The sequence below is a fragment of the Balaenoptera borealis genome, assembly GCF_965194805.1.
Source record: "Balaenoptera borealis genome assembly, chromosome: 19".
Classification (NCBI taxonomy): domain Eukaryota; kingdom Metazoa; phylum Chordata; class Mammalia; order Artiodactyla; family Balaenopteridae; genus Balaenoptera; species Balaenoptera borealis.
Window position 1 is genome coordinate 64151725 of NC_138878.1, and position 14507 is coordinate 64166231.

The 14507-nt window shown below is 47.5% G+C and overlaps 1 protein-coding gene across 7 annotated transcripts in view; it reads left to right on the forward strand.

Annotated features, from left to right (window-relative positions):
• The first annotated feature begins 984 nt into the window (after positions 1-984).
• The window catches only part of LOC309616826 (zinc finger protein 480-like), a 57921-nt gene continuing 44398 nt past the window's right edge, over positions 985-14507 (forward strand). Inside the window, exon 1 of one of the 7 annotated variants that reach the window (XM_082367956.1) lies at positions 985-2453. In XM_082367956.1, the coding sequence (XP_082224082.1) occupies positions 2391-2453 (63 nt within the window). In that variant the 5' untranslated portion in view covers positions 985-2390. The remainder of the gene's footprint in view (positions 2454-14507) is intronic. The other 6 variants (XM_082367953.1, XM_082367957.1, XR_014237603.1 and 3 more) reach the window with 6 other exon arrangements.

Below are 14507 nucleotides of genomic sequence, written 5' to 3' on the forward strand. Positions count from 1 at the left end.
ATTTTTAAATCTTTAATAATTGGCATCTGTGTTTTGATATGACAAGATGTTGGGGCCCAGGGTGGGCCACCCCAAAATGTGCCTCAATGGTGTATTGATTATTTTGAATTAAAGCTACTTAAGAAACGGCCAATGCAAGGGGGACACTTTGACCCGCCTTTTCTATCTCCTGAAACCAGGAAATAAATCTTTCATGTGAAAGGTTCATTCCATGCATCTGGAGGTAGGACAACCCTTATGGCCAGAGATGGCAAATTCGGGCGAGATGCCTGTATAAACCTTACTACTTCTTTAATTTACTACCCCAAGCTCAAATTCTGTTTAGATTCTTCACTAATTGAGCACCCAAAGCCTAAGTTTCTTTGTCCTGCCAATTCCTCGCAAATCTTTTTTCTTTGTCTAAAAAGTATAAAAGCTGCCTGCTTTGGCCCCTTCTTAGGTCCCTATGAAACCTCCATGTGCTCGAGTTAAAATTTATTTCTTTTTCTCCTGTTGTTACCTAACCAAACTTGGGTCTGCTCACCTGAGCACAGCTGCCAATCTACTGACCAATCTACTGACACCAGGATGTGGTGAAGGAAAATGCGGCATTTATTGTAAAGGCACCAATACAAAGAGGACGGAATTCTCATGCTCAGAATCCTCAAACTCCCTGATGGTTTTGGGGGAGAAGTTTTTATAGGCAGAATTTGGGGTGATGGCTGCAGGGTGTGTGACTTTCTTCTAATTGGTTGGTGGTGAGATAACAGGGTTGGTGCTCTAGGAATCCTGTGCTCAGCCTGAAGTTACCATCCTCCACCTGGGTGGGGGCCTTAGTTCCTGCACAAGAACTCAAAGATATTATTATATATGTTCCTTGAGGAGGAGCCAGGACCCTGCCCCAAGGCTGCACTATTGTTTCTTTTTCTTTTTTTTTTTAAAACAAATTTATTTATTTATTATTTTTGGCTGCGTTGGGTCTGTGTTGCTGCGCGTGGGCTTTCTCTAGTTGCGGCGAGCGGGGGCTACTCTTCGTTGTGGTGCGCCGGCTTTTTGTTGCGGTGGCGTCTCTTGTTGTGGAGCACGGGCTCTAGGCGCGCAGGCTTCAGTAGTTGTGGCTCGTGGGCTCTAGAGCGCAGGCTCAGTAGTTGTGGCACACGGGCTTAGTTGCTCCACGGCCTGTGGGATCTTCCCGGACCAGGGCTTGAACCTGTGTCCCCTGTGTTGGCAGTCGGATTCTTAACCACTGCGCCACCAGGGAAGCCCTGCACTATTGTTTCTTGACTGCTCCTCCCTGTTTCTGCATTCCCTCCCTTCCCTAATTAGCAACTGTTTGAATCTGCCCTTTGGAACTCAGGGAAGGTCAAGGAGGCTGAATGATGACTATTTTCTACAAACAAGAACCAGGGACACAGAAAGGACGTGTACCCAGGAGGGCCCCATAGGGTCCTGCTCCACTTTAACTCCACATCAGTTCCCCAGACCACAGTGTTGCTTCAGCCTCACTAGCAGGACTCCAACATGCTCACAAAAATAGTTTTTGATTTAAGCCGTTTTCAACTGCGAAGAGGAAGACATCTTAGGTTCCAACATATGTGGCCCGCACAACTGTAGCTTTTACCTTAAAACTGTGGGAGATAGTGTTACCAAACTCAAGTTCGTGTGCCCGATGCACAGGGAGGCCAAACTGAAACGTCAGGGTTTGGAGGAGAGAAAGTTTTACCGCAGTGCCAAGCAAGGAGAAAGGGTGGCTAATGTGCAAAAAAAAACAACTCCCCAGTGGTTTTCAGGGAGAAGTTTTTAATAGGCAAAATTTGGAGTGAGGGCTGCAGGGTGTGTGACTTTCTTCTGATTGGTTGGTAGTGAGGTAACAGGGCGGGGTCCAGGAATCTTGCGCTTAGCCTTAAGTTACCATCCTCCACCTGAGTGGGGCCTGAGTTCCTGCAGAACTCAAAAATATTGTTATATATATATTCCTTCAGAAGGAACCAGGATCCTGCTTTAATCTCTGCAGTATTATTTCTTGATTGCTCCTGCTTTGCTTCTGCATTCCCTTACTTCTCTGATTAGCAACTATGTGAATCTGCCTTTTGGTACTGAGGGAAGGTCTAGGAGGCTGAAGCCTATTTACGATAAACAAGAAGGGGGACATAGAGAGGATCTGTATCCGGTAGGGCCCGACAGTGTCCTGCTCTGTTTCAGCAGTAACTTAAAGTAAGCAGGAAGCAACAGGGCTACACAGAAGAAACAGGAAAGCACTTCCAAACCCTGAAAACTCAGAGGCACTGAAAGCGAAACCCTGGCCCCGCCCCTGCTTTGGGCCCGCCCAAGCCCGGCCTCTTTTACGTCTCTACGTTCCCGCCCAGCCCAGGCCCCGCCTCCAAGTTGCCCCGCCTCTTCCCTTGGCGCTCATGCGCAGTTTCCTGCAGACCCCGGAAGCGGTTACCGCGGAGCGAAGGTCGCCCTACGGGATCGTGAGTTTCATCTTTCTTGTTTAAACCTGCGCTTTGCGTTACCCCGTCTTCCATACCTGGGTCTGAGGGTCTATCAGGATCTTAAAATCCTGGCACTCCTCCTCCACCCAAAGTAAATGCAGACGTCGCCAGTGAGAGGGGGGAGGGGGTGGGGGTGGGGAGGTGCCGCTTCTCTTTCTTTTTGAAATGCGCGAGCTGAATCCCTGCCTTGCGCACCCCTCAGACTCGCCCTCTCGGCCCCTGGAGGGCAGCACCAACTGCCCCGCTGCAGAAGAGGCCGCGTCCTCTTTATGGTCCTGGGATTCTGGAGAGTCCGCCCCGGTTCCTAAACACACCCACTTCCCTTCACTTCGCACACTCCTCAGCCGGGTCTTTCCGCTCCCCAGGCCTCCCCTTGTTAGTCACCGCCTCTTCTCACCTTACGTTGGGGGAAGAGGCTAAAAAAGGGCCTGTCTTGAGTCACCCAGAGTTTTTCTGTCCCGAATTCTACCCCACTGGATAATGTGCTCTATTAATGTGGAATTAATAGGCGGGCATCTAATCCCATCTGTTGACTGAAAAAAAAAAAAAAACACCACCTAGAAGGTGAGAATTATGTTTTATTTGGCAGACAGATCTGAGGACTTAAGCCCAGAAGACAGCCTCTCAGATCGCTCTGAGGGACCGCTCCCAAGAGGTAAGGGAGGAGCCAGGGTATATAGGAGTTTTGCAACAAAAACCAGGTAGTGAGAACATCAAAAGATTAGTTAATTTAAGAAAACCAGACATCTCCAGTTAATGAATTTAGTGCTTTTCTGTGTATGGGAAGATGCGAGTCTGGGCTCACTGAAATCATTCCTTTGGTACGCACCTTAGTTATCTAGGGCCGGCATCCTGCTTTTCTCCACCCTGAATCCCCTTAGGGAGTACAGTCGGGGTGGCTGCGGTGGCTCTTGGCTTGATGGCTGCAACGTCCTTTGTTTAATGGTATGGCAGGAGGCATTCTTCATCCACACATCCCATTCCTGGGTGAACGAGGCACAGACCCACTGAGAGAATGAGGAAAATGAGAAAAGAGGAATGAGGGAGAACCATAAATAGATGGCAAAGTGAAGGATAGATGGATGAACTTGCAAAGAGACAGAGTTACTGCCCTAAAAAATAGAACAGCCAATTATTTTATCAGCAGAATGGGTTTATTAAGGAATTGCAATACATGACAGGCAGACGGTAGCAAAACACCATAGGCAAGTCCAACAAGTCAAGGAGAGGAATGTTGCTTTATAGAGAAAAAGGAGGAAGTTGGGAGTGGTTGTTTTGAACAAAAGTCCCTTGGAGGGAAGCGGAGAGTTTGGAGTTCACGAGGCGTTTCCCATTGGCTGGGTTTGTTGCTGGGCGGCTAGGAGAATAATTCTTGTTTGAGATCTGTAATTGATGTCTTCCTGTTGGCGTTTGTAATTGACTTCTAGTGGTAGTGCCTGAGGGCTTTCCCTTAAAGCCTCCAGATTGATGAGGTTTTCCTTATTCTGTTTCACAGAGTGAAAGAACAAGCTGAGAAAGTAGGGGGGGGCGGAGAAAAGAAGATACAGACTATTTAGAGTGTGTGTGGAGGGTCCTCTAGGGAGATGAAGGGGAGCAAAATAGGGAGAGGAGGCCCTTGATCAGCAAGACGAGCGCGGATAATAAAGGGGGACGCGGGGCATTTTACCCAGAGTGGGGAAAAAGGATAAAAGAGTTGGGCAGACAGCAACTTTGAGCTGGTACAGAAAGAAGGGGCAACGGGGGACAAGAGAAGCAGAGCAAGCCGGGGGTGCCAGAGGGTGGGGACGTGTCGGGTGTAACAGGAAAAGAGTGAACATAACAGAGAGCAAAGATGGGGGAAAAGAAAGAGGCAGAAATACATGAAGATTTGAGACTATCCAGGGAGACTGGGTAGAAAGCAACAAGAGGGGAAACAAGTTGCCAAAATGGAGTAGAACAGGTGTGAGAGGAGGAATAAGACAGAGAAGGGGAGAAACGACAGGACAGGGGAGGAGACCAAAATGAGCAGAAACCTAAGAGGGAAACACAGAACAGCCAACAGAAATAATGGGAGAGGGAAACAGGTAGCTGTGAAGAGAAGGAGCCAGATGAGTGGTGAGTTGATTGGATGTGGGTGATGAAGTGGCGAGATATATTTATTTGTGACTTCTAATATAGTGCATTGAAAATGTGGTTAAAATATGCATGAAAATGACATTTGCAAAACTCCTTTCTAAAAGGCTTGTGCATTTTGTAATTATTTGTATCAGAAGATAACTTCCATTTGCAGTTGACGGAGCAGTGATTTGACTCGGTTGTGGGTCACCCTCTTCCCTTTTCCTAGCATGGGGTAGAGGGTCAGGGAGATGAGAAGGAGGGCAAGAAATGACTGTCACTATGTGGTGCCCTTTGTTTATTTGTTTTTGGCTGCACCTCGCAGCTTTCGGGATCTTAGTTCCCCGACCAGGGATCAAACCCATGCCCCCTGCAGTGAAAGCGCAGAGTCCCAACCACTGGACCGCCAGGGAATTCCCTACATGGTGCCTTTTTATTTTATTTTTGTATTTTAAAGCTTTTATTTAATTTTTTTATTTTTGGCCGCACCACACAGCATGTGGGATATTATTTCCCCAACCGAGGATCGAACCCGTGCCCCCAGCATTGGAAGCGTGGAGTCTTAACCACTGGACCACCAGGGAAGTCCCCATGGTGCCTTTTTAAAGGAACATTAAAAGTGCTGTTTTTCATAATGGATTTACTTTTTTCTTACTAATTCCTTTACAGTTAATACATTGCTTTTTTTGAAGCTTGAAAGAAATCTTTGTTTATTCAGTTTACACTTTTCTATAAATAATTTTTAACTTCTGACATAAGCTCTGGCGGCCTTCTATAAGCAGCTCATGGCATTCTTTTCAAAATATGACATACTTTCATTTTTAAAAAATTTGACTACATAATTCATTAGATTTTTTTTTCCTTCAATTTTTACACTATTTCCCTTTTAAATTGTGTCCAGTACAGACTGAGGCCTGCAGGCTCTCTGCTCTTTGTCGGAAACATTCTTTGGACTCTAGTAAATAAGTTTAGCTTCTTCCAATGTATACTTTGGTAAGGGTGTCAATGATCTTTTGTCTTAACAGTCTAAACCTAGTTTAACCTGCTACCGTAAAATTCCATTTTTTAAATTTTTATGTGACCTATTAAAATAGTGAGCTGTGAGCTACCAAGTAGATGTTTCCCTCAAGTCCCGCTTGTCCGCTCTCTGCAAATGTTGAAGGATGGTCTGGATTGACCTGGAACCTTCTTCCAACAGAGCCCAGCAGTTCATGATGGAGAAATTTGCTCAGAGCTTATTTCTGTAGGTGACCCTCTAGCAGTGCTGTCAGCAGCAATTGCTATGTTCAGAATTATGTACTTTATAAATGTTTTACTGTGATCTTTCTGGAAAAGAGGAGTTCATTGCTTGAGATCAATGTGATCAAACCTTGAAATAGAAGTTGCCTTTGCTCAGGCATGTGAAAGATGGTCCTGGAATTTTTTTTTTTAAGATTTTCGGATGTGGACCATTTTTAAAGTCTTTATTGAATTTGTTACAATATTGGTTCTGTTTTATGATTTGGTTTTTTGGCCGCGAAGCATGTGGGATCCCGACTTCCCGACCAGGGATCGAACCTGCACCCCCTGCGTTGGAAGGTGAACTCTTAACCACTGGACCGCCAGGGAAGTCCCAGAATTTTTTTTTTTAATTTAAATTTATTTATTTATTTATTTATGGCTGCGTTGCGTCCTCATTGCTGCGCGCGGGCTTTCTCTAGTTACGTGAGTGGGGGCTACTCTAAGTTGCAGTGCTCTGGCTTTTCATTGCAGTGGCTTCTCTTGTTGTGGAGCACGGGCTCTAGAGCGCAGGCTCAGTAGTTGTGGCTCGCGGGCTCTAGAACACACGCTCAGTAGCTGTGGCACACGGGCTTAGTTGCTCCGTGGCATGTGCGATCCTCCCAGACCAGCGCCTGAACCCGTGTCCGCTGCATTGTCAGGCAGATTCTCAACCACTGCGCCACCAGGGAAGTCCCAGTCCCGGAATTTTTAAGGGAGATTGATAAGGCTAAACTCTGCCCACTGGCCCCTCCAGGCCACCTTCTCACAATTCAGTTCCGTCTGGTTCTGCTTACTCAGCTCAGACCTTCTCAGGGTAACTTGATGAAATGACCCCCTCTCCGGGGCCCCGTGAGCCCACCTCAACGAGGAGATGATGGGCTAAAGCAGCAGCTCTGAATCTGAGTGATACCAACCCCTGAAATGGTTAGTAAGATTCACCGTGTGTCTGCCTGTGGCAGTTCTTGGATGGAGTGCCCAGTCGCCATGAGAATTTTTTTAATGGGTCCTAATCCTCCAAAACGAGGGCGGAGGGGGGAAGGTTGGAAGCAGGGGCACGGGCTCAGACAGCGAGACCATCTGTCGAGGGCTTATCCCTGTCTTAGAGTTATCAGGGGTAAGTCTGTAGGTAAATCATGCCACTACCTGGCATTGAATCCTCCATTAGCTCTCCTCATCATCAGGACAAAATCCCGACTCCTCCCTGTGGCTGCTCAGCCCTGTGTCCTCCTCAGGGCCCCGCCAGGGTCTCCAGCCTCATCCTGGGCGCTGACCCTGTTCTCACGGTTCATTCTGCTGCAGTCACATTTGCCGTTTCTCTGGTCCCAGACACCAAAACCTTTTCTGTCTTAAGTCCCTGCTCTTACCCTGTGTCCCTAAATCGTCCTGGCTCTGGCCCTTTCTCCTCCTTTAGGTCTAGGCTTAGAGATGTGTCGCCACCCCTCCAGGCCATTCATGTGAGGTTCCCTTCACCAGTCAATATCTGTCACGTTAACGCTGGTTTTATTGTCTCCAGATCGGTCACTCATAACAGAAATGCTCTTCTCTGTTGATTATTTTCAGTTGTTCCCGTTTCCCCTGCGTTGGAGGGCCCAGAGTCTATCTTGCTTACAGAACAGCTGCCGCCTCTTACGTTGGGGTTGGGCTTCGACGCTCGGGCTGTGGGTTGGGCTGAGTACTCCTCAGCATAGATCAAGAGGCAGGGATGAGGATGGGTGCCATGTTGCTTCTGGAAATTTCAACACCAGTTAATCTAAACCTCCTGTGCTTCCTTATTTTACTCAAAAAGGAGCAAATCCCTGAGTACCTGGTGCCCTCACCCAGTGTGCTGAGGTGTCCCCACGTTCGGCCTGCTGTGTCATTGTCTTACTTTAACCCCCAGGGCTTCCAGACTGTGCGTGTCACCAGGGACCAGTTACCATCTTGGGCAGGAGCTTTGCCTTCCACCAGCTCACCTTCTCAGAGTCAGGGACGCTAATTTCCCTTCAGCAAAGGTGGGGAGAAGGTCAGGAATCTAAGGGGACATGAAAGAGGCACCCGCTTAAGAGGTAGGGACTCTTGTAAGTTGCTGTGAGTGGGAGAAGACGAGACAATGGTAGCCTCTTCGAAGAGATCTGGGGCTTGTCTCTCTCTCTGTGACGTCCTCAGTGAACTCACTACAGCCAATTTTCAGCTGTGGGTTTTTGGGGGTTTTTTTTGGCCACACCCCTCGGCTTGTGGGATATTAGTTCTCGACCGACCAGGCAGCGAACCTGGACCCTCGGCAGTGAGAGCTCGGAGCCCTAACCACTGGACCACCAGGGAATTCCCTCAACAGTTTTTAAACCGGAATGCGTGTTGTCCCCGGTTGCGGGCAGGTGTTCCCAGCAGGGCTCACTTCTTGGCCTCCATACTGAAGGCCCAGTGTCCTTCTGTTTGCAGTTTGCATGCAGTATTGCACTGTCTGTGTCCAGAGGTCCCTGTGATTTTCAGTCCAGTTTGCTCGTGTGGAGGCGGAGTAGAAAAGGGGGGAAGCGGAGGGGAGTCCGTAGGCCTCTACAGAAGGGCCGTGGAAGCTAGAGTGGGCCTCTCGATAAGCCCAATGAATAGTGTGTGCATCTGTCCGAAGTGTGTTTGCGGGATTAAAGGGGTGTGTGGAAGCGTTGGCAAGGTAGTCTAAGATCTGCGAAGAGCACGTGGAAATGGGTTAATGGGTAGTTACGGGGCCGCGTTTTGGGGTGCCACTGTCTTAGGTCAGGTTCACTGGGACACAGATGCCAAGACTGAGATTTGCATATGTGGGTTTAACGGGGAAACTCATGGGCACGCTTGAGGAATGACGGAAGTGGGATTCGGCCGAGAGAAACGATATCCCGCAACGTTAGAACCAAGGCCTGTGCTGAGCCCACAGGGAGCTGTGGGTGCAGGAGGACGGGTGCCTTGGTCCTGAGGGGCTGGATCTAGCGGGCGCCCCCCAACACCCACTCCACACGGTGACTTCCGTGGGGTTTGCAGGAATCACTGCCCAACCCAGAGGATTTATAGGGAACGTCTCAGAGCATATTTGGGGGGTACCTTTGGTATCTGGGGTTATTTTGAGTCGCAAGGCTAAAAGGTTTCAGACGCATTTTGGAAGACTCACGTGAGAATTCGGAGTGTTTCTGGAAGATGTTGGCGTCTCAGTGGGGCATGTGCATCCTTGTAGACATCTCTTTTTCTTTGGTAGATTTTGGTCGTGCCAGTGTTTGGGGTGGAGTCATTATGAATGAAGACATGATGTCTTGTTTCAGTAGGTCCTTGGGTGTCTCTCTATGTGTTATTCCGTTGTGAGTTCATGAGTTATTGGGGCTTGTGGGATTTCATAGCAGGAGCGGGGTTCATCACGGAGTATCTGGGGAGGCTGTGAGACCCCATGGGAGTTTGTAAGAGCGTCTGATTCCAGAAGGGCAACAGCTCAGCTGGCAGATGGTTTCCATTAGGGAGAACTTACTGGGAGTGGGTAGGCAAAACACGAAAAGAGAGCTTACAAGGGGGCCATGATGCAGGGAAAGATCTGTGAAAAATCAGAGGGCAGCGACACCCCAGCGAAACACCTGCAGCAGAAAGGCTCCTCCTTGGGACTCTTTTTGGTTTTTTTTTTGAACTATAGTTGATTTATAGTTGTGTTAGTTTCAGGTATACAGCATAGTGATTCAGTTTTATACATATATATATAGAATATATGTATAAGAATATATATATATATATATATATATATATATATATACTTTTTCAGATTCTTTTCCCTTATAGGTTACTATAAAATATAGAGTATAGTTCCCTGTACTATATAGTGGGTCCTTATTGGTCACATGTTTTATATGCAGTAGTCAATATTTTAATCCCAAACTCCTAATTTATCCCTCCCCCCTCCTCTCCCCTTCAGTAACCATAAGTTTGTTTTCTGTGTGGGTCTATTTGTTTTGTAAATCAGTTCATTTGTATATTTTTCTTTTTTTTTTAGATTCCACATATAATCGATTTCTTTTTTTTTTTAGATTCCGCATATAACCGATATGATATTTGTCTTTCTCTGTCTGGCTTTACTTCACTTAGTATGAGGATCTCTAGGTCTAGGTCACACTCTCCTTGAAAAGATACAGCCTAGCTTCCTTGCTGCTGGGCCAGTGGGGATTACTCTCTGCTGGTCACACGTACCACCACCCACCCAGCCACGCAGCGTCACCGTGCGCCTGGGGGAGCACAGAGGCCAGATGTTCCAAACTCACTCTGCAACAAGGATATACCTTCAGCGAGGGGGAGCGCGAGGTCCTGGGTAGGCAGCTGGGGAGAGGATGGGGAGTGCTGGCTTTCGGGGGCAACAGCCCTGGTAGTGGCAGGGAGACTCGGGAATTGGACAAGGGGAAGCTCTGTTCATCCTCACGGGGGGACCCTCTCTTCAGCAGTGACTAGTATAGAACAGGGTGAGCCGGTGGGCTCATATTCAGAGAAAGGGTATCTTCTTTCCGACCAACACACTTGCCCTCAGCGCACCCTTCTCCCTCTCCCTTTGCTCTCTTCTCTAGAACAGCGAAGGTGATGCTTCCGCAGGTGAGTGACCTGAGGTTGGAAACATGGTTTGTCTATTTGTGCCTCTCCTGTGTCCCCTCCCTTCAGGCCTTCCGCCTTCCTCTCTAATGTTCTGTTCAGACACACACACTTCCTGCTGTCCAACCGTCAGTTTGCACAATCCCAAGACCCTGGCATTGGGGGCTGTGACCATTTAAGCCAATGTCATAGCAAAGAGAGAATTTACACACCAGGATCCTTCCTCCATTGCGGAGTCTGGGCAGCCAGGGGGCCTCTTCTCTTTCTGCCGAGCAGAGCCTCTTTCTTTGCTAACGTGCATCTCTCCTCTCCTCCTGTGGCAGCCACCTGTGGATCAGCTCACTGCGATCCTGGCGGAACTTGCACTTGCCCTTGCCACCTTTTGAGAGGGAGGAGAGTGATCTGAGTGAAGGACTCTCAACTTGACCGCCCTCCCTCTCTGCTCCTGGTCAGCTCCCCCCTCACTTGTGATGAAGGCTAATCAGGCCCCCAGAATGAAGGCCACGCCAGAGGGCATACAGGTAGCACTTGGTGTGTCTGACCTGGCAGTTGTGCCCCAGTTGCCAGCCCCACTCACAGTCTCCAGACAGTATGGCATCCTTCCTCCACTGCATCTTCAGTTTGCCTATCTCAGCAATTGTTTTGGTCGTTTGTTGTTGTCGTTTTTGTACTGTTTTTTTTGTTTGTGTTTTTTTATTGATGTATAGTTGATTAACAATGTAACAATGTTGTGTTAGTTTCAGGTGTACAGCAAAGTGATTCAGTTATTCATATATATATATATATATATATATATATATATATATTCTCTTTCAGATTCTTTTCTGTTATAGAAAAGAATAACTCTATTCACTATCTTGTACAAGATAGTGAATAGAGTTCCCTGTGCTATACAGTACGTCCTTGTTGGTTATCTATTTTAGACATAGTAGTGTGTATGTGTTAACCCCAGTGTTTTGGTCATTTGTAATGGTGGTATTGTCCATCTTAAACACCCTCCCCAAAGTTTTTATTCACTCCTTTCTTCCGTCTTTAAAACAAGACATTCTCTATTAACTACATTTCCCTCTCTAGTAAGTACCCCTTTTCAGTGCTCCGTTTCAGAGCACAAGGCCCTAAAAACTTGTTTATATTCTTCAGTTCTTCACTTGAACCTCATCCAATTAAGCTTTCGCATCCTCCGTGTCACTGACACTTTCTTCTTCAGAGTCACTGATGACCTCCTCGTTTCTTTTTTTTTTTTAAATTTATTTTATTGAAGTGTAGTTGATTTACAATGTTGTGTTAATTTCTGCTGTAGAGCAAAGTGATTCATTTTTATATATATATATATATATATATATATATATATATATATATACACACATATATATACTTTTTCATGTTCTTTTCTGTTATGGTTTAATACAGGATATTGAATATAGTTCCCCTTGGCAACCACCAGTCTGTTCTCCATGATTCTGTTTCTGTTCTGTAGATAAGTTTGTGTCGTATTTTATTTATTTATTTATTTATTTATAACTTATTTATTTATTTTTGGCTGCATTGGGTCTTTGTTGCTGCGTGCGGGCTTTCTCTGGTTGCAGTGAACGGGGGCCACTCTTCATCGCAGTGCACGGGCTTCTCATTGCGGTGGCTTCTCTTGTTGCGGAGCACGGGCTCTAGGCACACGGGCTCAGTTGTTGTGGCTCGTGAGCTCTAGAGCGCAGGCTCAGTAGTTGTGGTGCACGGACTTATTTGCTCCACGGCATGTGAGATCTTCCCGGACCAGGGCTCGAACCCGTGTCCCCTGCATTGGCAGGCGGATTCTTTTTTTTTTTTTTTTTTAATATAAATTTATTTATTTATTTTTGGCTGTGTTGGGTCTTCGTTGCTGTGCACGGGCTTTCTCTAGTTCTGGTAAGTGGGTGGCTACTCTTCGTTGTGGTGCGCAGGCTTCTCATTGCGGTGGCTTCTCTTGTTGCGGAGCACAGGCCCTGGGCGCACAGGCTCAGTAGTTGTGGCGCACGGGCTTAGCTGCTCCGCTGCATGTGAGATCTTCCCGGACCAGGGCTCGAGCCCATGTCCCCTGCATTGGCAGGTGGATTCTTAACCACTGCGCCACCAGGGAAGCCCCTTGTGTCATATTTTAGATCCCACATATAAGTGATATCATATATTGTCTTTCTCTGACTTACTTCACTCAGCATGACAATCTCTAGGTCCATCCCTGTTACCGCAAATGGCGGTATTTCATTTTTTTTTATGGCTGAGTAGTATTCCATTGTGTGTGTGTGTGTGTGTGTGTGTGTGTGTGTGTACACACCATATCTTCTTTATCCATTCATCTGTCAATGAACACTTAGATTGTTTTCATGTCTTGGTTACTGTGAATAATACTGCTATGAACATAGAGGTGCATGTATCTTTTTTTTTTTTAATATTTTTTAATAATTAATTAATTAATTAATTTATGGCTGTGTTGGGTCTTCATTGCTGTGTGAGGGCTTTCTCTAGTTGCAGCAAGTGGGGGCCACTCTTCATCGTGGTGCGCGGGCCTCTCACTGTCGCGGCCTCTCTTGTTGCGGAGCACAGGCTCCAGACGCGCAGGCTCAGTAGTTGTGGCTCACGGGCCCAGTTGCTCCGCGGCATGTGAGATCTTCCCAGACCAGGGCTCGAACCCGTGTCCCCTGCATTGGCAGGCAGATTCTCAACCACTGCGCCACCAGGGAAGCCCCAGCATGTATCTTTTTGACTTGTAGTTTTGTCTGGATATATGCCCAGAAGTGGGATTGCTGGATCATATGACAACTCTATTTTTTAGTTTTTGAGGAACCTCCGTACTGTTTTCTATAGTAGCTGCACCAGTTTACATTCCCACCAACAGTGTATGACCTCGTTTCTAAATCCAGTATTTAACTTCCTGCGCACTTTGCTTTTCCTGTCAGCAGCAGGTGGCACAGGTCCTCTCTCCCTCTTCCTTGAAACACTTTTTTTCCATGGTTTTGAGGACGTCCCACTAACCTTTATAAGCCTGTCTACCTATTTGTTTTATTTTCTTCTCCCCTCCCTGTTCACTTCTTAGTTCCCTCTGCTGAATTCCTCACCTCCCTGGTCTCTGAATGTGGGTGCATCCCAAGGCTGAGTCCTGGAACCTCTTCTCTGTCTATACCCGCTGCCTTTCCTCATCATCTCGCCATATGGCTTTCAGCACCACCTACGTGTCTTGCAATTTATCCTCTCCATCCAGACTTCTGCCTTAAACTGTCAGTCCTGTGTCCAGCTGTCTCCTCGACATCTCTGCTGGGGACGTCTAACAGGCATCTCCAGCTTAATTTGTTCGAAACTGGTCTTAACATCCCCCAGCCCTGTTCCCCCTGCCGTCCTCCACATCTCAGTTAGGGGCGACCCTGTGAATATCTCGGCATGATCTGAAGTATGTATTACATTCTTTGTAAGTGTTTTAATGTATAAGATAAAAGAAATATTAGATGTTTACTTAAAGTGAGAGGAACAATACATAGTTTCTAAAATTCTTTTGAGAGATGGGAGAAACGTGTTTGGAGACCAAGGCCCTTCCTCATCAGCTTCCCGCCGTGCCTCTCGGACTTCCCTCCCGCCCGCCTCCTCCTCCTCACCCTGCTCCAGCCACCCAGCCCTCTTTCCCTCTCCAGGGATGAAGTCTGTACTCTCAGGGCCCTCACGGGGGTGTCTCTCTGCCTAGAACTATCGGGCTCAGGAGACGCAGGTGGCAAACACGCTTCCTCCCCCAGGCCTTTGGTCTGATGTCAGCGTCTGAGTGGAGCCTTCTCTGACCACCCCCCTCCCATTTAACATGCCAGCCACACCCTCCCCCCCACCTCTGGTCCATGATGCGTGCTTGACGTGTTTTCTTCTGCCCCTTCCCCTTCCACGGCTGGGTCCTGGTGACAGCAGTTCACCACGGGTTGAAAAGAGACAGAAAGAAGGTGGGAGACGGGCTCGGCTTGCCCCCTCTGAGCGGTGCTCAGCCCCGGCTTCACGTTAGATGGATGAGGCATTTTGCACATACGTGTTTTGTACCCTTCCCCCATCAAAGAGTGTCCTCAGATTTAGTTGGGTGGGGCATAGCCCCAGAAGTGTTTTAAAGTGCCCCCA